General features: G+C 31.1%; 4 protein-coding genes across 4 annotated transcripts; 3 read left to right on the plus strand and 1 right to left on the minus strand.

Annotated features, from left to right (window-relative positions):
* The first annotated feature begins 3,519 nt into the window (after nucleotides 1–3,519).
* LOC113373975 (coiled-coil domain-containing protein 63) lies at nucleotides 3,520–10,940 on the plus strand. Its single transcript, XM_026614237.1, has 8 exons — nucleotides 3,520–3,525; nucleotides 3,618–3,808; nucleotides 7,539–7,713; nucleotides 7,880–8,062; nucleotides 9,865–10,015; nucleotides 10,103–10,194; nucleotides 10,255–10,334; nucleotides 10,724–10,940. The coding sequence occupies exons 1-8, from the start codon at nucleotides 3,520–3,522 to the stop codon at nucleotides 10,938–10,940; spliced, it is 1,095 nt and encodes a 364-aa protein (XP_026470022.1).
* Nucleotides 10,941–17,320: 6,380 nt separating this feature from the next.
* On the plus strand, nucleotides 17,321–18,475 carry LOC113373976 (coiled-coil domain-containing protein 34-like). The gene has a single exon (XM_026614238.1). It carries the CDS (start codon nucleotides 17,321–17,323, stop codon nucleotides 18,473–18,475), a length of 1,155 nt encoding a protein of 384 aa, XP_026470023.1.
* Nucleotides 18,476–18,658: 183 nt separating this feature from the next.
* LOC113372924 (probable DNA replication complex GINS protein PSF2) lies at nucleotides 18,659–19,793 on the minus strand. Its single transcript, XM_026613258.1, has 3 exons — nucleotides 19,395–19,793; nucleotides 18,879–19,149; nucleotides 18,659–18,765 (listed from the first exon to the last, which is right to left on the minus strand). Exons 1-3 carry the CDS (start codon nucleotides 19,643–19,645, stop codon nucleotides 18,694–18,696), a joined length of 594 nt encoding a protein of 197 aa, XP_026469043.1. The 5' UTR covers nucleotides 19,646–19,793; the 3' UTR covers nucleotides 18,659–18,693.
* A 2,580-nt stretch (nucleotides 19,794–22,373) lies between these two features.
* LOC113373977 lies at nucleotides 22,374–23,807 on the plus strand. The gene is made up of 4 exons (XM_026614239.1): nucleotides 22,374–22,857; nucleotides 22,932–23,075; nucleotides 23,141–23,452; nucleotides 23,531–23,807. Exons 1-4 carry the CDS (start codon nucleotides 22,374–22,376, stop codon nucleotides 23,731–23,733), a joined length of 1,143 nt encoding a protein of 380 aa, XP_026470024.1. The 3' UTR covers nucleotides 23,734–23,807.
* The last annotated feature ends 699 nt before the right edge of the window (nucleotides 23,808–24,506 follow it).

Raw genomic sequence — 24,506 nt, forward strand, 5'->3', positions numbered from 1 at the left:
TTGCATAAAATATACAAAACTTATTATCGTTGATGAACATATGTTCTCGAAAGTAACAGAAATTATATTATGTATATACAGTAATCTTGAACCCTAATTCTTTTATTTATTGTTAATCAGTGGCTTCGAACTGGGGGCATTCATATTCTTTAACAAAAACCATATCGCACTCAACTTATTGCCTGTTTCGTTCGTTATCTATGAAGAGCGGAGAATGAGTGGTGTTCATAAAATGCGGTCGAACTTTTGGTGGGGTCAAAAAATATAGCCGATACTTTTTGAGTAGAATCGGCGCAAACTATCGATACCGTCAAAAAAATCGGCCCGAAGTATTGATTTCAAAAGTACTCAGTATCGAAGTCAAAGTATCGATACTTACTCAGTATCGATACTATCGTTCTAACACTAGTTGCATTAGCATATGGCACAATTCTATGCCATAAGTCCATATTGGTTTTATTACTGCCTTGTACATTAGAAGTTTATTGACAATAGATAGAATTGACTTGCGTCCCAGAAGCCAGTATAGTTCAGCGGTTCGAATTTTTATAGTATGTAATTTTGCGCGAATATGGTTCTTCCACGTCAGTCTGCGATCTAGATGCATACCTAGGTATTTGACACAATCAGTGCTTCGAATCGATTGGCCATGAAAATGCACTCCTGGACATGTTGTCTCATTCAGTATAAATGTTATATGGTTAGACTTGCTCTCATTTATTTTTATTCATTTGTAAAATTAGCAAAGCCTTAGATGCATCAGCATGTGTCGAAAGAACTGCTATGTCATCAGCAAAGCTTGCTGTTGTGGTTAAAAAGTTGAAAAATCACTGGTGAAGAGTGTATATAGAAATGGCGCCAAAACACTGCCTTGCGCAACTCTTACCTCAATCTGATGAGATGTAGAAGTTTCCGTGTTAACACGTACTTTGAATTTCCTATTGGCGAGATAAGATTCTAGAATATTATAATAACCACTTGCAAGTAGAGATCTAATCTTCGATAAAAGTCCATTGTGCCACATCTTATCAAAAGACTGGCTTACACCTCGAAAGACTGCAGACCAGAATTGTTTGGTCTCGAAGGTATTATTGATGACTCTTACGATTCTGTGGTACTGTTGAATTGTAGAATGTTGGCTGCGAAAACCAAACTGATTTGCGCTAGTTAAGATAGTTTTTCGAGCACTTTTGAGACAATTGGCAGAAGGTTAATTGGTTTATTTGAGGTTACCATATTAGGATCTTTTTCGCCTTTATGTATCATTTTTACTAGAGATGTTTTTTAAAGAGTTGGTCAATAATTTATCTAATTATTGAGTTGAATATATTCGTTTGAAGGATGAGTCCCTTCTTTGGCAGTTCTTTCGACATTTTTGGCATCATTAAATCATAACCTGGAGATTTATTATTTTTCAGTTTACTAATCTCATCGATTATAATCTTTAATAAAAAAGCTTTATGCTGTTCATTGAGTTCTGAAAAAGAATTATATTTGAGCTTAAGCCCGCTGCATTAAAGTAATCTGGGTTCTGCATCACACCTAGCCCAAGATATATGATTGCCGTCATCCCATATAACAGGCGGATTTTGAATATGTGGTTTTAATTTGTTTTTAATTGGTTTCCAGATAGAGTTATCAAATCTATTTTGTTTTGATACGTAATTGTTGAGGTTTTGGTTTGAAATTTCTTTCAATCTAAATTTTAGTTTATTGCTTAAGTTATTGTATGCGTTCTTATCCGATGGAAAATGAGTGCAATTTGAGTTTTGTTTTTGTTTTTTTCTGAAATTTTATTTTTGATATCAAAAGACAGAGGTTGATCCTGCTGAACTGTTATTTCTGGAGTAGCAGCTAAAGCTGCATGAAAGATTTTGTTAAAATTTCAACTAATGCGGTCGTGTTTTGCCTTACTTTACTAAATCACTATACAAAAGAATTACTTATTCAAAAAATTATTTAGAAGTTTTATTGTGTCAAAAATTTATGTTTAGCATTGGATACGGAATATTTGCTTAAGTCAGTAGAGCGTTTTGGGTCTGATTTTTTTTACGTGTTCCAATTTGTATGAAATTTTAAAATAATTTAGACTCATTTGCCATTTCCTAGGGGTGTGAAATTCTTTCTCAGTGGTGTAATATTATTGATTTTTTAACCGTGAATGAACAAAAAATCATTTATTTATAAATCTACATATACAGATATTACTAAAAATTATTGGTTAACCCATTAAAATAAATTGAGCTATTGGAAATAAAAACTCATGGACTCCGTGATTCCCACATATACTCCCTGCTCAGTGTTGACCTCACACTGGTTCAAATATGCACGTCAACACGTTATATTTATTCGGTTGGATGGCAGATTGTAGCAGAGGTTTGAATTTAACTTCTTTCAGGACGTGAAATCTTTTTCAACTAGTGGGGTGCATGGCATCGTGCCTTAAGGCAAGTTGTTTGCTATTTTGTGACCTATTTATGTGTGTGTGTTTTTTTTTTGTATAACGAAGGAAATGCTTTTACGCATCCCAGACCGGTCTTCTGTCTGGGTATGTGGGACTCGATACCGCCCTGGTATAATACCGACTAAAACCTCCGCTTTCCCTTGCCTCTGGTCCCCACGGAAACCGCCGTTAGGCATTACTTCGTGGTGGGAGGATCTAGAATGTGTATGTGTGTGTGTGTGTGTGTGAGTGTGCGTGTATGTGTGTGTTCGGATACAAATTTTTGTCGACGATTTCGTTTCGTAAAAAACATTCGATTCGTATTGATAAGGAGACGTGCTGATTAGTTTTAGGTAAAGGCAGGTCTGGCCGTTCCAAAGATATGGGGCAAAAAGAGCCAAAAACGGTAACTCAGTTTTTAAGAAAACGGAGCGTCCGATTTGAATAATTCAAAAAACATTTTACTTGTATTAATAAGGTAAAGAACTGATCAAATTTTCATGAAGGCTAGCGGTTTCGAAGATCTAGTAAGAAAAGTAAAAAAAATGCTATTTAGCGGTCAAAAATGATCATTAGATATATGCACATCAAATTATCAAATATTTTATAGAGATTTTAACAATACGTATAAATTTTGTTTACATTCCTATGGGTTCCGTACCAATGTTTATCCGTTAGACGGCAACGCGAAGCATACGCGCTTCGATATTTTGTCACTATGCAATTAAAGCAGTGCGATTGCTTTGAAGAAATGTTCTGAATTTCCAAAATATTTCAAAATAAATTTTTCTTCCAAAATCCTTTTTTTTTTCAAAAAAAGTAAATTTTTATCAAAAATGTATAGTTTCTCAAAAATCAAATATTTTCAGAGTAATTTTTTTTCAAAAATGTTAATCTTTTTTAAAAAAAAATAATTTTTGGTACGGAAAGTTCCAGCAATTTGCCTTGGCACGATGCCATGCGCCCCACTAGTTTAAATAAATTTAATCGACTTATACGTTTCGAGTCCCTAATTGACACTTTCTTAGTGAAATCACAAAAGAAAAACATGCCAAAGAAATTAGTACTCTACAAACATGCATGTTAGTGAAAAATAAATATGAATTATACTTCGAAAAATATAAACGAAAAGATTTTGATTTGATTTCAAAATACATATATGTTTATTTTTCAGGTGGCTAAAAGTATTGAAAACATACAGAAGTCCAGCAAAACAGAAAAACAGCTTATAGAACGAGACCAGGCCGAAGAGAAAAGTGTGAAAAAGCTGGAGGATACTTTGGATTGCGAAGTGAAGAAATATAATGCGGTAGTGGCTGATAATGCGACACTTCGTGAAGAAATAAGTCATTTGATAAGAGAAAGGTGAAATCTTATACTTAAAATTCTTCTGTACGTATGTATAAAATTGATACTTCTCCTGAACGGTTATACGGATTTTGATAAATCTTTTTAGAGTTTGTCAACAGAAATTTTTAAAATTTAATGCTTTATAAACTATAATAATATTGTAGAAATTAGTGAAAAAAAATGCAAAAATGCAAAATGAGACAATGAGAGCACTACAAAATCAATGATTTTCTTATTCTCTCTTGTTTATTATTTTCATTACCATTTTATTAACACTGATTAATAACCATTAATCACTTTATATTTGTTTTTATTATTTTTTCTTTCCAAACTTCTTTTGCCATGCTTCCTGGTCCTGTACTTCGACTTTCTCTGTATTTACTCTTCTCGTGTAAGTATTCAATCATCTGCATTCTTCTTCTCCCCAATTCTTTCAGTCCTTCTATTTTAACCTCGATGACGTCGTGCAGGAGGCACTCTTTTTGCAAAATGGATCCGATCTAGTTTCCTTTTTTTTCAGGATTGTGCTTAGTAAAGTCCTTTCTTCGCCCACTCTTCTTAAGACTTCTTCATTTGTTAACTTGCCAAAAATATAAATTTGTTTTCTTAGAGAAATATCTTGGAGAAATATAAATGTACATATTTTTTTTATTTGAAGGCAGTGATATATGTTGAATTACATGAATAGGAAATAGGAAATCAGTATATTAATTTATAAATGATTTATAAGAATACCGCGTCGCTGTAAAGCTTATATAGGAATATACTATTGTAGATTATTAATTTTTTAACAATTTTTTTAACATTCTTGTTATTTTCTACTATTAAACCCAATATTGCAAATTATTGAAAACAAAACACGCGCCCAGCGTACATATGCTTTGATTTCTAAAACTGCAGTCAATCAATCCAAGTTTTGATCATTTTTTATAATTAAACCACCATCCGTAGGCCTCTCATATTTTTGTATGTTTAATAAGACCAGGAACTCTACCGCTAAACAAAGTTTTATAAAAATTACCACAAAAAAATTTCAACAATCAATTACGAAGAAATAACCCAAACGATTTTTGACAAAAACTAATCAGCACCGTTCCCAAATATATCTTTTACATATTTTTTTAATTTCTAAATTTGGTTTTGCTTATTTCACGAAAAACATTTTGCATTTTTCAGCTAAATCTAAAGAGATGGCTCGGCCGATCGTCTCAAAAAACTAACCACCAAGTCTACTTTCAAAAATTTATTATAGTTTCGAATAATATACTGCGCTTTTAGAACCTACAAGCTATTTGTAAGTTTATAATTAATTTATCAACTACAGTGTTGGTGCATTTTAATTAATTCTATTACCGATATTCAAAACATAACCATTGAAAATTGCGTTAATTGGTTTTTAGTAAAAGCGAAAATTTTTTATTAGCGAAATCAACAGATCAAAATTTTATCTAAATTGCTAAAGCTCGGTGCACACAATACCAGTATTTCTTTCATCGTATACATATTACTGTCAAGTTCTTCTCGTAAGGTCAACGTGTACAAACAAACTACATATTATATTAAAATGTAAACAATAAATGTATATGTATCGTATCTAATTAGGATAATTTCATGATCTAATCTCATATTTCTAAGAGTTAAATAAAATAATAATAATTAACAGTTAATAACATGCTGCAGTGTATGTATACGTCGATTGCTGCAAGTGGGTTCGATGTTGCATCGCATGTCAGCTTCCATCGGGTAGATTCTATTCTAACTGGATTGCGAGATTTGGTATACAGCTGCGGCTAACGTCAGATCAGGGAATGCAGTTTGAATCACGCATATTTTGTCTACCCAATCAGCTGCTTGGCACCACTCATTGCAAGACGACGGCGGTTCATCCCGAAGCCAATGGGATGGTTGAAAGATTTCACCGCGAACTCAAAACAGCCATAAGATGTCACAGCAGTGATAGATGAACAGAAATATTACCAACGGAAAAAGGATCTGAAAGCTACTGTTGTGGAAATGGTATATGGAGAAGCCCTGCAATTGCCTGGGCTTCTACTGGACATAACACCGACAAGTGTTTACGGCGAGAGAAACTTTGTGGATAACCTGCGTGACCACATGCAAAAGATATGCCCAATAAATAGAACGCAAAATAATGGTCAAAAAATTTAAAGATTTGGCGACTGTGGAACGCGTTTTCGTTTGAAATAACGGTCCAAAGAGACCTTTACGGAATTCATACGAAGATTCTATTGAGGTGAAATCCAGATCAGCAAAAACTTTTGTGATGCGTATGCGTGGCAAAGATACACCATAGCATACACAGTAGCACTAGAAGAAACTGCTGAGTCTGTTCCGAGAATGGCAACGTCGCGGCGGATGGTACGCATTGCTTAACTAATTAGTAGGCCCCGGTTAGTAATAACTAACCGGTTAGTACTACTAATTTTTTCCGCTATTGTTTGTATGTTTCAGTCCTGATGAACAAGCCAATTAGGTACACACCTGGGAGCCTCCAGTAATTTTTTCAGGATCCTATTCTGAGCTCTCTGTAAGATGTTTATATTAGATCGACTGGCACTACCCCAGAGAGAAAGGCCGTAAGTCCAGATTGGTTTGAAGACGACTTTGTATACAAGAAGCTTGTTGTAGGCGGATAGTTTGAACTTCGGACCCAACAGCCAGTAAAGTTTTTTGAAATTCTCTTCAAGCTGGAAACGTTTTTTCATTATATGATTTTTCCACGTAAGCCTTCTGTTCAAGTGAAACCCCAGGTATTTTACATGTTCAACCTGAGGTAGTTGAACCCCATTGATTGAGACGGGCGGATATGTTTCAGTGCCAAATTTAAATGTATAAAGCCGTAATTGTACCAATATGGACATACGGTATCGAGCTATGGGCATGTGCGAGCACGTCCAATATAAAAACAATTCAAAGAGCTCAGTCCAAAATACTACGAGCTATACTGAACGTGCCCTGGTATGTCTCCAACGAAACAATCCATCGAGACCTAAACATAAAATATATACAGGAAGTTATCAAGGAGAGAAGTACAAAATATCATCAAAAGAGCGCATACCATCCAAACACTCCAAATAATAGACCTGCTGAAACAAGTACCAACGCGAAGACTGAAAAAAAAAGTGGCCGCAAGATTTAATAAATTAACAATCATTATATTTATGTAAGGAAATTCCCCACTGAAGGAATTTCTAAAAGTCCTGTACCCGCCAGCAAATAACCTCATTGAACCTAAGGTTCAGATTGGCATTTGTGTTTCGATAGAATGCAGATATCATCTGCAAAAGTGGCGATGTTCGTAAATTATAAATATCATTTTTTGTCTTTGGAGACGATGGTATTTAAAAAAGCCATTAGATTTTTTATTTAAAAGAAAATAAACATCTTTATGTATTTGCTTGAATGAATCACTTCATTGTAAGCCAGTCTTTAGTTTTGACAATAAATATTGATTTTGATGACCCTTCAAGATCTATTTTTAACACTTGTGGCGTTTCAATTTTGAAAAGTTTTACGAAACTTAAACTCATATACTTGACTATTAGTCAATAAATTACATGATTATAATATAATATATATTATTGAACTAATATATTTAAAAATATACATATTGGTTAATAGAATAAATAAATAGTAAAACGCATTATTATTCTAAATGTTTTTAGTATTTGTTTTTGCATTTTATCTTAATTCAAAACATTTATTGAATATGATAAAATTATAGAGCAAATTTCAATACTGCTTGGTCGGAGATTGCTGATCGTTTAACAAATGGTAAACGAAAAATGTCTGATTTAATTGAGCAAAGTAGTTCGGCTTATGATCAACGAGACGAACTTTGCAGAAAACTGCAAGCTTTGAAGGCACGCGGCCAAGCTGATCTGTTGCTGCATACTCAAGTAAATAGATTTTCTTACAGATTTTATTATTTCATATATTATTTTCACTGGTAATAGAAAAAAACATAAAAACTATTGCTTCGTTAGTAATTGATATAAAATTTATTATATTTAATGTTTTAATAACATCGTAAAATATTACAACGTTTTAATAACATTTTTCAAGGAAATACGTGAACTTCAGAGAAGATTGGACCATGATAGAAAACTGCAAGACTACTTAGAAATTAAAGGACGTCGCAGAATCATGAGAGATTTCGAAGCTCGAGAAGCTGCTAAAAAGCAAAAACTGAAAGAAGCCGCTGAACAGAAGACAGATAATTATAAACAAATTATTGCAAAAATAATAGTAATAATTATGCACTATTTCAATATAAATTTAGATTGTTTTCATTCAGTTGCAAATTACTCAAACCTATAGTTAAACTCTAATTTCAATTTTTATTTTCACAAATCATTAGTCCATTTTAAAAAGACACTTTTATAATTAAAATTTAAAAAATCTATATTTTTGAACAGGGTCTGTCAAATAACTTTTTTTCTAAAAAATGCTATAAAAAACTACAAAATATTTTTTTTATTTGAAAGTTTCGATTGAAAATGATATATAAATTCATTCAAATGGATGTCTTGATCTCTTACATTTAAAAGGCTGCCAAAAAATAAGTTACATAGCGGACCCTTTATTATATTTGAATTTTTTAAATAATTAATTTAAATATAAATTTTCTTTTACAAACCATGGACACAATTAATTCAATGTTATTAACTTCCCGAAGGAAAAGTTTAGGTTTGTTCATTCTGAATCGAATGAGACCAAATTTGGAAAAAGTATGTGTGTGTGTGTATGTGTATGTGAACAGATTTTTTGCCGTAAATCGACGTTTTCTCAAAAACGGCTGGATCGATTTCAAAAATTTAAAAGTCATTTGATGTATCTCGTTGAGGACTAGAGTTTATCAAGTTTATTTATTTGCGCGACGATCAGCCAAACCGTTTCTTTGTAAATCGCAGAAAAGTGAAAATTGTTTCGTGCACGTTTTAGCCCACAATTCTCAATCGATTTTGAAAATTCAAAAACTATTCGAAAGATATTGGTTGGGAATCGTGCTGATTAGTTTTTCGTAAAGATCGGCCGGGCCTTTTTCTTGTGATAAAGTGTTAAAAAAAATTTTTTTAACGATTTTTATGATTTTTTTTGACGGTAGATACCATATATGGTCTTATAGATCATACTAAAGTATTACGGCTCTACGGCAAGTCGTTTAATTTTTAAAAATTTTCAAAGTTTGCAAAAATTAATATCTTTTTTCTGGCATTTGTCAAAATTAGACCTTTCATCGACGTTTTCTCAAAAACGCCTGAACCGATTTTAGAAATTTAAAAGCCATTTGGTGATCTGCCAAGCCGTTTCTTTGTAATTTGGAAAGAAGTATTAAACTTTTCGTCCACATTTAAGCTTATACTACCGAACCAATTTTTAAAAATCGAAAACTGTTCGAAAGTTATTAGTTGGGAATGATACTTAATAGTTTTAGGTGAAAATCTACCGAGCCGTTTTCTTGTAATTAACTGTTGAAAAAAAAATTTAAGCCGATTTTCATGGAAATTTTTTTGGCGATATACATCATGGTCTTATAGAACTTACTGTAATATTACGGCCTAACGACAAGTAGTTTAATTTTAAAAATTCATCAAAGTTTGAGAAAATGAGTAGTTTTTTGAGATTTGTTAAAATATAAATTAGACGATTGACTTGGTATAACGATAGTAGTACTTGGTCTTAATGAACATACTAAACCGTTAAAGTCCTGCGGAAACTGATTCAATTATATAAATTGTTGATTTTTGAAAATTTGCTTTTAGGAAATACTCCGAGTTAACGCGTTCGGTTTCAATTATGTGTAATAGATCCACTCGGAATACTTTTAATCGCTCATAAATTAATTTATTTTTTATTGATTAAGTCGATTATTAACACATATCGGGTAGTTTATGTAACTTGCCTCAAGGCAAAATACCAATACCAACTAGTTTTAATTAAGCATTCATTCTTCACTCAATTGAATATTGGGAATACTGTATATTGACTGTATATAATTAAAATTGATTGGTTTTAAATATTCTAAATCAAATTGTTAATAATTTCAGGAATTCAACAAGGAAAAAGATATGGATAAACTTGGTGCCCAGTTTGTTAAACAAGAAGAAGAAAACTTTGCTCTATTCAACTATGTTAATGAATTGAATCAGGAAGTAGAACTACTAACTGCGGTTGTTGATGATTTAAAAAAGAAAATTGGTAAACCATTCATATTAAAAATTCCTGAGATATATTTATTACATACAGTTATACAGTATCAACTAATTAAAGTATTATTTAAATTAGGTGAACAACACTGCATCAATCAGCAGAGAGAACAAAATCAAGGACCAGCGCTAACACTTTTGCGACAGAAGCTTGAAGAAAAAATAAACAGAGTAAGTATTCCTACTTTAACTGTGTTTTTTTATGTTACAACAAATTAACATTATCGTTAGAATGCTGAAGTGGATGAGAAAAAAATTAAAGTTGATGACAGATTGCAGTTTTTAATGAAAGGAATAGAAGAAGTTTTCTTGTAAGTATTAAAACCACAGTTCTTTTTACAAATATGTGCCATATTATTTTGTAGCGTTGTTTTTTTTTTGGATGATTCTAATTATTGTAATGATGATTCTGATCAGTGGGAAATTGATGGACGTTTACCAAATTAATCTTGTTTTGTTAAGGGGTTCCTTTTTGCTATATAATGTTATATGCTTATGCAATTTTGAATTAAAGCTATGTACTATTTTATTTCTCAATCTGGGATTACTTTGGTGACGGGCTTATGCTATAATCATTTTATCGCTCCTTTACATATAATGATAAATGACAAAATGCTGCATATAACAATAATAAAATATACAGTATTAAACGTTTTGTGAGCATGTTCAATAGTTACATATAATTTGAATTTCATTTAAGGATTATACGTTGTGATAATGCACCCATTTTACGTCTTTTGGGAGACACAAGTTGCATATCTACCGACAACATAACATTGTTCTTGGCACTCTTAGAGAAAAAGGTGAACATAATGTTGAAAGCTGAATCAGAAATAGACATCAATCATGAGGTAGCCCAAGCTGCCGCCACTATAAAGAAGCAGGGCCATGAAAAAGTGGCAAAAAAAGCTACATAGAGCTGAAGTAATTAGTATTATTGAACTAGTTCGATTTAAGTCTAAAATTGATTTTTCGGATAACAAATTAACAATTTAAAAAATTATAATAGAATAAAAAATATAATTATTATTTATGGTTCAATGATTTTTATATCTTCTATATATAAAAATAAGTCGGGTTTTCCTTCCCGACGAAATAACTTCAGAACGCGCGAACCGATTTCGACAATTTTGCATTCGTTGGAAAGGTCTCGGGCTCCGCAAGGTTTATAGCTAAGAAAATTCGTTGTGCATGGCATCGTGCCTTAATGCACGCTGCTGGAACTTCACGCACCGTAATTAAAAATTCGAGTAATGACATTAGTGAGAATTGGTTAAGTCAACGAGCAATTCTTACCGCAAAGAATAATGATGTACACGCACTGAATTTTACCATTCAATAAAAAAATGCTGACAATTTGGTGACATACCAATGATTCCGACTGGTCTTCCGTTTGACTTCAAACGATTGCAATTTCCAGTTCGCTTTGCGTTCGCAATAACAAGTCGCAAGGCCAATCGTTTAGCGTTTGCGGGATAAATTTCATATAGATTATTTAGAAAATCATTGTTTTTCACATGGGCAGTTATACGATGCCTGTTCACGAGTTGGAAAACCATCCGCTTTGTTTGTGTTAACGTCAGACCAAAAAACAAAAAAATGTGGTTTACCAAAGATCACTTCCATGAAACGGATAATTTGCGGATTCACTTTCATTTACTTAGAGAAGTTCAACTAAAAACACTTCATTTTTGTAATCGAAATAAATTCATTACTGTTGTATAATGAAATCAAATTTTTCCTTTTCAAATGTAAAACAAACAAAAAATTTCTTCATCTTTCTCACGAAACCATCTGGTGGCGAAACGGATTTCGTCGGGTTTGCTAGTATATATATATATAATTTTTGCATATTATTAAGTTCAAAATCTTTCTAACCATTTTGGCATATCTTAAAAAAAGTTGATGTATGTGTGTATGTTTGTGTGTGTATGTAAACGGATACACCTGCCATTGTGGGCGTACGTAGCGCTAAGGGAGTAAAAAATTGTTATGCAGTTTTTGAGAGAACGGATCATCCGATTAGAATGATTCAAAAAAAAACATTTTGCTTGTGTCAAAGACAAAGAAATAATTAGCTTTCGAGAAAAGTAGGTCTAGCAGTTATAAAATTTTGAAGGAATTTAAACTTTTCGTGTTTTTTTCTGAAATTTAAATAAATTCAATTTTTTGTAATTTACAAAAATCAGAAAATAAAACGAAACCGATTAAAAAAAAATCGAATTATTTAAATGTTTAAAAAAAAACTTGTAATGGTATTTTGCCTTGAGGCAAGTTACATGAACTTCCCGATATGTGTAAATAATCGACTTAATCAATAAAAAATAAATTAATTTACGAGTTATTAAAAGTATTCCGAGTGGATTTATTACACATCATTGAAAACGAATACGGAATGAACACGTTAACTCGGAGTATTTTTTAAAAGCAAATTTTCAAAAATCAACAATTTTTATAATTAAACCAGTTTCCATAGGACTTTAATGGTTTAGTATGTTCATTAACACCAAAAGTTTCAAAACATTTATAAAAAACATGCTTGTTTATATAATAGCTGTGTTGTGTGTACTATATCAGATTAATTAGTGTCATGGATTTTTTTAAAGAACATTAGTCTTTCTAAAAAAGCTGCATGAGAAACTTTTAGTTGAAAAACAGTTTTTAGTTTAGCTTATTTCATTTTTTATCATATTCTAGTATAAATCCTTCCCAATTAAAACAATATATACTTTTTATTGGTTTTTGCTATAGCATTTAAGAGGGAAGAGACTTCAAAAAATGCCTTTTTTGATGATCTTTTAAGGAAGGAAATAAATATTTAATTGACACGAAACTTTCAGGATTTATTGTTATATAATTTCAACATTCTTCTCAAACTTTTTTATTAAAATATATGTCATAACATGCCGGGTACAAGCATTTTAACGTTGCGCCACGAGCGTTTTGGTGTCATTTGGCGGGAAAGATGCAGGTCACAATTTTCATCCGAAACCAAATCCCAAAACAAATATATATTTTCAATAGTATAGATTCTAGTTGAACCGAAAAAATCCAGAAAAAAATGAGAAATTTACCAATTTTTTGCAACTTGAAAAAAGATCATGTATTTTGATACAAAATTTCACTTTAGATCGTTTGAAAAGTGGGTTAATTATAACTTTTTTTAAGTTTTTAAGGTTCAACTAGAATAGAATTTATTCCTGAATACAATGAATTTTGTCTCGTTTAGTTTTTTCCTTATATTTCCCGCCAATTAGAAAGAATCGTAAAAATGAAAAACCGAGCCAGATTTCACGTTGAAGCTATCTATTCACAAAGGCAGTATCCTCAACATAATTAACTTCCCGTAGGGTAAGTTATTGTAATGGGCCGAAAATCGGAATTGAAAATTTTTACATTTCTCGACGTTTTGAAGGTTTCTGAACGTTTTGGCATACCTCAGAAAAAATGGATGTGTGTGTGTGTCTGTGTGTGTGTGTGTATGTATGTATGGATACAAATTTCCCGTCACGTTTTAGGGCGCACGGATCAACCGATTTGAATGGTTCAAAAAACATTCGATTCCTATTGATAGGGAAAAGAGCTGATTAGTTTTTGGAAAAGGCAGGTCCAGCCGTTTCGGAGATACAGAGCAAAGAGTGCAGAAAATAGAAATCGAATTTTTGAGAGAACGGCGTATCCGATTTGAATGATCTAAAAAACATTCAATTAGTAATGATTGGGAGAAGTGTTTATTAGTTTTTGGCAAAGGCAGGCCCAGCCATTTCGAAGATACGGAGCTAAATATGTAAAAATGGCAGTTTTTGAGAGAACTAAGCGTCCGATTTGAATGATTCAAAGAAGTTTCTGCTTATCTTAACAAAATAATTGATTTTGGAAAAAAAAATTTTGTTCCATTTTAGTTTTTTGTATATCGAAAATATTTCAGATTTTATTTTATTATTTTATATTAGACAATGATACAATATTTATAATAATCTATTTGAAAACATTCAGTATTCAACGGGAAGTTCCAGCAATTTGCCTTAAGGCACGATGCCATAATTGCCTCAAGACAGAATTCCACTTACAGCTATTTTCTGTCTATAATTGTTGCCTAGCAACGTCGGAAACTGATCCTCGAAAATTCCTGCCGTATTTCACAAATAGAGCATGTCCTATTTGGCGAAAGATAAACTGTTTTGTGGCCGATACTTTCAGTGTTCAATGAGAAAGCTGTATTTTATCACGTAAATATCAATGTATACTTGATTTATGTACTTCGACTTTGGAAGCGTTCAGTTTTTTTGTGAATAGCTATCGTTTATATAGCGATGTAAAAAAATGATTAGTTTTTGGGAAACGCAGTTCAGTAATTTTAAAATATTCAAATTTTCGAAAAAATTCAAATATGATTTTTTGTTCAAGTTTTCGTAATTTTATCTAAAATATCAAAAAAAAATTAAAATTTTCAAAAAATTTAAAAAAAAATCAAATCGTTTTATTTCAAAAATTTCGAAATTTGCAGAAAATTGAAAAAAAAAAAATTTACGAACAAATCTAAATTTTAATATTTTTTAAAATTTAATAATTTTTGAAATTAAAAATATTAAATTTGCATAAAACTTTTACCAAACTTTCCATAACCTTTTTAATATTTTTATAACAATATTAATTGAAGATACTGATTTTAATAATCAATAATTATTATATTAAACTGTTTCGAAGATCTTGTCAACTGGCGGTCAAAAATGATCATTAGACATGCACATCAAATTATTATATATTATTTATAGAGATTTTAACAATAAGTATGAATTTTGTTTACATTCCTATGGGTTCCGTAATCAATGTTTATATTTCGTCTCTATGCAATTAAAGAAGTACGATTGCTTTGAAAAAAAGTTCAGAATTTCTAAAATATTTCAAAATAAATTTTACTTCAAAAAGTCTTCTTTTTTTTCAAAAAAAAGTAAATTTTTGTCAAAAATTTATAGTTTCTCAAAAATCTAATTTTTTCAGAGTAATTTTTTTTTTCAAAAATGTTAATCTTTTAAAAAATATAATTATTGGTACGGCAAGTTCCAGCAATTTTTCTTAAGGCACGATGCCATGCGCCCCACTAGTTATCTTTTTATTATTATTATTCTATTTACTTACTTCTTAGAAATATGAGATTAAATCATGTTATGTATTAATCCTAATCGGATGCGATACATATATGTTTGTTTACATTTCATTTCAACGCTCTTTTTGTACACTTATTAGCATTAGTGTATTTTAGGCCTATATATATAATTATATTATATTTATAATAATCTATTTGAAAATGAACAAAATTATTATTAATCATAAAATAAGTGAAAATCTGGCGCAAAATTCTTGTTCACCTTACCAGAAAACTTGATAGAAATCCTGTTTCACGAGATACTGCTACTGGCGTCGTGTGCACCGGACGTATGTTACAGTATTTATAATAATCTATTTGAAAATATTTAATATTCCTCGAATATTTCATTACGGTATGGTAAGTTTCAGAAATTTGCCTTTAGTGCGGAATTGAAAAATGCACTCATTTTGATATGGCTTAATATTGGATTAATTGTCATCTTTTTTGTTTGCATTTTTAACTTCCCGTAGGGCAAGTTATAGTAATCGCAAAAAAATCGAAAATGAAATTTTTTATATATCTTTACGTTTCAAAGGTTTCTGAATATTTTGGCATACCTTAGAAAAAATGGATGTATGTGTGTGTGTGTGCGCGTGTGTGCATGTATGTGCGGATACAAATTTTCGTCGACGATTTCGGGAACACTGATCAACCTATTTGAATAATTCAAAAACCATTCGATTCGCATTGATAAGGAGACGTGCTGATTAGTTTTTGGCGAAGGCAGATCTAGCCGTTCCGAAGATACGGGATGAAAAGTGCCAAAAAGCGTCCGATTTTAATAATTCAAAAAACATTTCACTTGTATTGACAAGATGAAGAATTGATCATATTTTCATGAAGGCAGGTCTTGCGGTTTCGGAGATCTAATGAAAAAAGTAAAGAAACATGCCATTTGGCGGTCAAAAATATACATATGCACATCAAATTATCAGATATTTTATAGAGATTTTAACAATAAGTTTATCTATATATAAGCTTATCCGTTAGACGGCGGCGCAGCATGCACTTTGACGCGATTTGACATTTTGTCTCTATGCAGTTCAAGCAGTACGAAATTTATCCCGCAAACACTAAGCGATTGGCCTTGCGACTTGTTATTGCGAACGCAAGGCGAACTGGAAATTGCAATCGTTTGAAGTCAAACGGAAGACCAGTCGGAATCATTAGTATGTCACCAAATTGCAAGCAATTTTTGATTGAATGGTGAAATTCAGTGCGTGTACATCATTATTCTTTGCGGCAAGAATTGCTCGTTGACTTAACCAAGCATAATTCTGATAATTCTCACTAATGTCTTTACTCGAATTTTTAATTACGGTTCGTGAAGTTCCAGCAGCTTGCATTAAGGCACGATGCCATGCACAATTAATTTTCTTAGCTATAAACCTTTCGGAGCCCGAGACCTTTCCAACGAATGCAAAATTGTCGAAATTGATTCATGCGTTCTGGAGTTATTTCATCAAGAAGGAAAACCCGACTTATTTTCATATATATAGAAGATAATCTATTTGAAATTATTTAAAACAATTATTGATTATTTTTATTACTCAAATTTTTAATTACGGTGCGTGAAGTTCCAGCAATTTGCATTAGGGCACGATGCCATGCACCACTAATTCTCTTAGCTTATAAACCTTGCGGAGCCCGAGACCTTTTCAACGAATGCAAAATTGTTGAAATCGGTTCATGCGTTCTGGAGTTATTTCGTCAGGAAGGAAAACCCGACTTATTTTTATATATATAAAATATATGAGAATTTTTTGTTAAAATTTTGTAATATCGCCTTATGCTCAAAACAGAATATATTTTTGCAAGTGATCATTCACATTTTGAACTTTATGATTCTAAAAGATCACGCAACTGGCAAGAAACAGCGACAATATTAGTTACTATTGATATTTCATCTATTTACACGATATTTTTTTTATGAACATTCGATAATAGATGAATATTTGTTTTAAGATTTTGTTTCATTTATCACTTGTCACAATAAAACAATACGTCAGTAATAATATTTTTATTTTATGAATAAAGTTTGAATCATTAGCAGTTTATTATGAAACTTTTTTTTTTATAAATCAAAACGAGTAATTCATTCAACTATTTTCTCAGAATTTTAATGAAAAAATTAAATTTTGATACACAATGCTGTCAGATAGTGAGCCTGATCCTCTTGATAAACTAGAAACAATCATAAAGACTGTGGGAAAAACAATAGATGAGAAAAATGAAAATAAAAGGAAGGCAAAACTAACTGGTAGAAAAGTTTGTTCAACTGGGAATTTTAAAAGTTCCAATAATGTTCTTCAAGATGATTTTAAAAAGTTTGATGATTCTGTTCAGAAATACGTTAATGATGTCAAATCATGTACTGGTCTGGACAATATGGGCCCAAAAGGGGACGAACTGCCCAAGTCACATATGCTGTTGGTAAAAAAACTTGCAGAAAGCAATTATTTAAAACGTGAAGATACTTTTACGGTAGAGGATAGAAAAACGCTCAAGAAAATGAGAAGAAAGGAATTGACAAAAAAGAAAAACATCATTGCTTCATGTGACTCTAGCGATAACGACGATTTGCCATGTACTTTTGGGCACAGAACTATAATTACACAAGTTTATTCGCCAGAAGATTTTTCAAATACAAAAAGTAATCAAGCGGAACCAAACAAAGCCGCCGAAGATATTTCTGTAATAGATAAAGCCAAAGAGGAAGAACTAGAAAAGGAAAGACAAGCTAAACAAGAAGCAAGAAAGGCTGCTTATAAAGCTTGGTGTGATCGCAAAGCGGAAGAACTTAAAAGCAGAGCTGAAAAGCAGAAGAAGATAAAAACTGAATTAGAGTTGAAAAAAGAGGAGGCATTGCAACGCAAAAAGATTCAAGAAGTTAATTTCAAATCTTGGTTAACACGAAAGAAGGAAGAGAAAAAGGTCAATGAAATTATTGAGGAGATGAAAAAGAAAGAAGCCATGCAAAAAGCTGAAGCTGACAAAGAATTAATTGAAAAGAAGGTTTCAGCTACAAAAATGTGGAAAGCTAAAAAACAGCAAGAAGCAAAACAGAAGAAAGAAGCTGAATTGCAGGAAAGCAAGAGCAAAATATTGATAAATGAATTAAAAAGCCAAAAAGCAAATGAAGTTTTTGAAGAATGGATTAGGTCTGTACATTTAAAACCTAAGCCATCCCCATTGAATAAAGGACATGAAAGCTATATTGTAAAAAATGTTGGCTGGATCAATCCAATACCATGGCAATCAGTATCCAATGATATTACGTCTGAAGAAGAATATTGTTATTAGAACTTTATTGGAGTGAATAGCAAAACTATTCAAAAAAAATATAAATTTTATGTTATTTTATGCTAATTTTTAATGATGATTACAATATTCAAAATAAAGTAATTAATTAAAAATTGTTCATCCATTTATTTTAAACAAATATAAATATTAATAATTTATTATAAATGTTATAAACAAATATCACATTTACAGAGATGGTATTAGAATGTAAATGTACCTCACGAAGTAAATTTACTTGAAAAGGAACTAAGCAACGTTGAATTTTGTGTTGTATTTGATGACTTTGGTACCTGTAATGAATAATGCACAAGTTATTATATAAAAATTTAAATATTAAGGAGACTACATTTAATATTATAAAGAAAACAATATTTAAATCGAAGACAGATTATTACAAACTTACCATTTGCAACCTGAATAGCTGGTCCAAGGCATGCGGTAAAAGGGGTCTCACAGAATTTATTTCCATTGCTGTTAAGTGATCAAGTTTGGCATATGATCCACCTTCTCGAATGAATGCATCCATAGAAGTCCTCAATTTTGCCATTCTTATATCCCAAATGTCTTTAATTATTGTTCTAATTTCTTCAGCTCTTGGTATATCTTCTGCAGCAGTGTTTAAGATTAACTTTGCTTCAACCATGTAATGAGGGTTTGGCATTTTAGTAAAGAACCTGGAAAAATACAAATGGTAGTTGAATAGATATAAAATAATAAATGAAATATACACAATATAAAATTGTTTTAAATAATATAAGAGGAAAAAATAATATAAAATACAATAGGAATCGATAAAACATAATATTGAACTGCAAAGTAAAAAATACATACCAGCAAATAGTATTTGTCTCACTTTTTATAAAAAATTTAAGTTGTGATATACAAATACTGCAAATACAATCAGGTAAACCATTCATACCTGGATTGTTTCTCTTCTTCTCGAACTTCTTCTAGTAGTGTAACATCCATCCATTCCGGGGTAACAAATCTGCATTTTTGTTGCTGTCTCAAAGTGACTGCTAACCATAAAGGAACATTTAGAGGTAAACCAGCTTTAAATGGTCCAATACTCCCTGATATTAGATGTACAGGGTCGAAGCTAAAATTAGGAATAACTTCAATTGTTTCTTTTTCTGCCAAAAATTCCACTTCTGCTGGGTCCATTGACATTGTGGTTATTGATGTTTTCTGTGTAAAAACTATAAATTGCGCATACGGCAAATATTCGTTTCAAACATTTGGATTTCCCTTTGATATACCTAAACATGCCAGTGTTTTTAAAAATTATGAGCTGTCAAAGTATGCTTGACGGTTGAATTAGAACACTGCTATTCCTATTTCCACCAGATGTCTCTAGCATTTCGCACATATGTCAGCCTCTACCATAGATGACACTTGTCATGCAGTCGTCTCGCCACGATGAAGAGTAAAAATGACGGATTTAAAGTAAAACCATAGACCATAGATAATTATATAAGTATAAGACCTACTACTATGCTTACTTATCTAAACTTTTATCTATGCATAGATAAATGAAGAGTATTCTATTGGCTATGTGCAAAGGTGCGAAGGCATGGAAGGGGAAGTCAAATCGACCGAAGCGTTCGTAGTGGCTACTTTGAGCATTAAATGTAGCTATTAACCGAAATTTTAAACAAAAACACATAAAATATTTGTTAATTTTAAATTTAAATAAGATAATTAAAAATGAGCCACCAAAGCTGTTGTATATAGTGGGTTGTAGAAATACTAGCAGAAAAAGTGACTGCAAATTCTATACATTTTCTACAGCTAAGTGGAAAGAAAATCAACGGGAAAAGTGGATCGCTGCGGTTAGAAGAAAAAAGTAAATATCATAACTTTATTCTTATAAAAATTCAATTCGGAGTACTATAAATAGTTGTAAAATTGTTATGTTTAGCAAAAAGAAAAATTATAAGTCAATAAATTGTTAAATTATCAAAATTTAATGCTTCCTAGAAAAAAATGTTTTGCAAACAATGTAATTAATACAAGGCTGAAATAATAAAGAATATATGTTTATATATTGCATATTGATTCTGTATAACTATTATCTATATATTAATTACATTTTATTATATAATAATTGTAATTTTATGATTAAAAGAAAAATAAAAGTCATCACATAGCGCTAAAATGTTTATTTTGCAAACAGTTTAATTAATACAATGCTGAAATAATGCAAAATATAGATTTGTAGTGTTGATGGATCACCGCCGTGGGTTCCCAAGCCCTATGATCGCATTTGCAGTGAACATTTCATTAGAAGAAAAAAATCGGACGAGGTATTGAGTCGTACCTACTTGCCAACAATATTTCCTTCAATTTACAAGCCTCGCAAGGTTAATGTAGTTTTTTTTTCCTGCAATTTTATTTGATGGATGATGGAATCAAATCATGTCTTTATAATAATGTCCATTGTAAGTCTTTAGTTTGACCAAAAATAATAAAAAAATGAGTAAATTAATTTATTATTTACTTATTCGATTATTAAAATATTTTTATCATTATTATATTGTCTTTATTAAGAACTATTCCAAGATTAGGACTTAAGCTTTGAGGCACTTAACCTTAAAAATGTTTACTGCATTTCTTTATTTAATTAATCATTATACTTAATTATGTTTTAAGTACGTTGAAGTAAATTTAATAATTTCAATAAACATTCAGCGTTCACATTATTACTGTATCTTGTTTATTATTATTTATAACAATTATTTAATATCTTTTTTCTTTAACAAACATATAAAACCCATGAAAACCACACACTGATAGCCCTAGACAATATAATAATGATAGCTATGGCTACAATCATAGATAAGGAATAATATAATACAATCATAGATAAGGAATAATATAATAATGATATATAATAATCATAGATAAGACAATATAAGAATGATGGCTACAATTAGTTCATATTTATTACGGTGCTGCATAGGCGCTGCTGTCACGCTCTATAAAAAGTAAAAAACCCATACTATCTATGCTCTTCTTTCATCTATGCTGTCAACATTATTACTTTCTTTATGAGTGTCCTTATGCAGTCACTACAATGTTCCTTTTTAGGGTGTGAAGTTTGCTGTATTAAACGTCAGAAGTGTTTCACATTCGCTGCAAAGTTGAATGGGATTTTAGCGTTATTATGTTTTATTTTGTGTGGTTTTCGTGCTATGTGTTCTTCTGTTCGTCTATTATTTTCCGGCGTTTTTTGCTACCTCGTTTTTTAATTATTTTGTGCGTTATTAATACGGTTTTAGTATAATTTTCTTGTGAATCGTGTGTTGCTCGTCATTATTATATTAACATTTATTTTTTTTAATTACTAAGTTTATTATTTTGTTCATATTTTTACAGGTTAAGGTCTTTTTCTTTGTTTTTACGTGTTTTATAGGTTAGGGTTATTATATTACTATTTATGTTCTAGCTATTTTACAATTATTAGATCGCTTTAGAAGTAGGTATTCCTGCATTATTTTATTTTTAGACAAATATATAAGGTACGTTTTAATCACTTAGGTTAGGTTGCATTTCAATTCATAGCTAGGTTACATTTCATTTAAGAATTTCATATTTATCTCGTTAGTTGATTCCTACGTTACTTTTAGCTCATATTATAGGTTTAATATTTTAGTTCATATTTCTTTTTTATACATAAGTTATCTTTTAATCATAGCTTAAGTTAGTTTAGGTTTATACTATAGTTCAACCCCTTTCTTTTTTATATTCAATATGAAAAGGTAAAACCAATGTATCCATTGCTTTAAAACTTTTGCTTCCACTAGTTCTCTTTGCCGTCACAACAGGTTAGTACATCACATACAGCCTAAGCAGTACTTTCAAAATTTTGAATGTACATTTTGCCAAAAAATTTTGCATGCTCCTTCCTCATTACAAAGGCACATCTCCTACAGACTCCAAACTCCAATGCACGTATTTTTATGATTCCCGAAGTAATCCAGAAATATCCCTTGCGCTGCATTCTTATGCTCTACCCTCTTCATTAATTCCTTCCACTACTTCTTATTCATGTACCCTTACTGCTTCACAAACTTCTTACACAACTCTTCCTGCTTTGCCAAATCCTTCTACATCATTTCCTTCTTCACCAATACCAACGACAGCCTTCCATTCATATGCTCTTCCTGCTTCACCAATTCCTACAACATCCTTCCACTCGGATGCGCTTCCTGCTTCACCAATTCATATGACAACCGCTAATTCCAATACTGTTTCCTTTATTCGACAACCATCTTCCCCACTACTTTTCCAATCATCCAGATCGCTCACATTCTTTCCAGTGACCCCAACGCGACCCAGACCCCAAGATAATGCTTCGCTGTACTCAGAACATTTTACAGGTATTAAAATATAAGTATTATTTAAATATATTTAATATTACATCCACAAAGTTACCATAATTGTTCATTTATAGGTTCTACAAGGGTTCTCAGAATTACTTGCCCCATTGAGGATTGCGGGAATGCTTACACACGGTTCAGCGCACTACAAAAACATACTGAGTGTCATCATCACATCAATATTGAACACAAAGACAAACTGTTTTCTTCTATTAATGGTTTGTCAACTTTTAATTATGAAGATTTTCAACAAACATTTCTATAATTTCATCTTTTGCTATAGATTTTTACAGCTGGAAAACTGAGATTGAACAGAACAGTATTACGTCATATGTGAAGGACACTGCAGCATACATAACAAAAGACAATTGCTGCACCATTCAATATTATAATTGCCATCGATCACACAGTCACCATACAAAGGAAACATGTTTAAGGGGTAGCAAAAAAATTGGGCATGCTTGTCCCTCACGAATTATGTGCAAGGTGTATAATGACGGACATGTTGAAGTTGATTACTGGAAGACACATGTGGGACATGAAAATTTGATAAAATATGTGCGGCTGGATCAAAATTTAATCAGAAACATCAAGGGTATAATTAATTTATTTTCATAAATGCAATTATCACATTGTTGTAAGTTCTTTGTCATTTGTAATATATTTTTTCCAGATCAAATTAAAGCAGGCGTAGATGATGACTTTATTATAAAAAACATACATGAAGATTGTTATAACAAAAAATTACTGAGACCACTGAGAGCTTCCATAAAAAGGCGGGTGTTACCACCAAATGATACCTTTATAAATAAAAATGATTCAAGAAGTGTAGCCGATTCTTTGCATTCTTTGCATTTAATGCTGGAAATAATTTAATTATCTTCATAATTAACTATTATTGATGTTTGCTTTATTTGCATAATTCATTTAAAGTTATGCCATTCATTCAAGTTATGGAAATGTGTTTCAAATTGTAAATATCTATACATTATATAGCTTTGCCAGTATCATAACACACTGCTTATGTGTGCATTTTTGTGTCTAACGACAAATAATTTAATTATGTTAATTAAATGTGATTGGTATTTGCTTTATTTGCATAAATATATTTATTATACCATGCTTTAACAATATTATGGAAATAGGTTTTAAATTGTAAATATATGTATATTAATATGTTCTATAATTTCAATAAATTTTTATTATTATAAATGAATAGTTTTTCTTCTTTTATAAAAAACAGTATATTTTTGATAAAAAAAACAATGCTAAAGCTTATGTTAACGCATTAATTTTTTATTTGTTGACCAAAATAAGGTTCAATTTTTCAATACCATACGTACTGTTAATTTTATAAAAGGTTGAAAATAATTTCAAATGCCTGAACAAAACTTTGTGGCACCTTACAGAACTCCACCTAATTGATTGAGAATTTAACAAAATTCAGGTATATAAATGCACGTCACAACTATTTCGACAGATTATTATTCACATTTTTATACAAGAACTTTTTCGGAGAAAACAGTTGTACGTTTATTTAACTTACTGAATAAAACTTCTTACATAAGTACTACATTTTACCACTTTCAGACTCAATATGATTATTACTATATACTATGACAGTACTAAATCCTCTACGTAATATTATG

The sequence above is a fragment of the Ctenocephalides felis genome, unplaced genomic scaffold, assembly GCF_003426905.1.
Source record: "Ctenocephalides felis isolate EL2017-DRISC unplaced genomic scaffold, ASM342690v1 CF-g0.4_SCAFFOLD_01604, whole genome shotgun sequence".
In the NCBI taxonomy this organism is placed as follows: domain Eukaryota; kingdom Metazoa; phylum Arthropoda; class Insecta; order Siphonaptera; family Pulicidae; genus Ctenocephalides; species Ctenocephalides felis.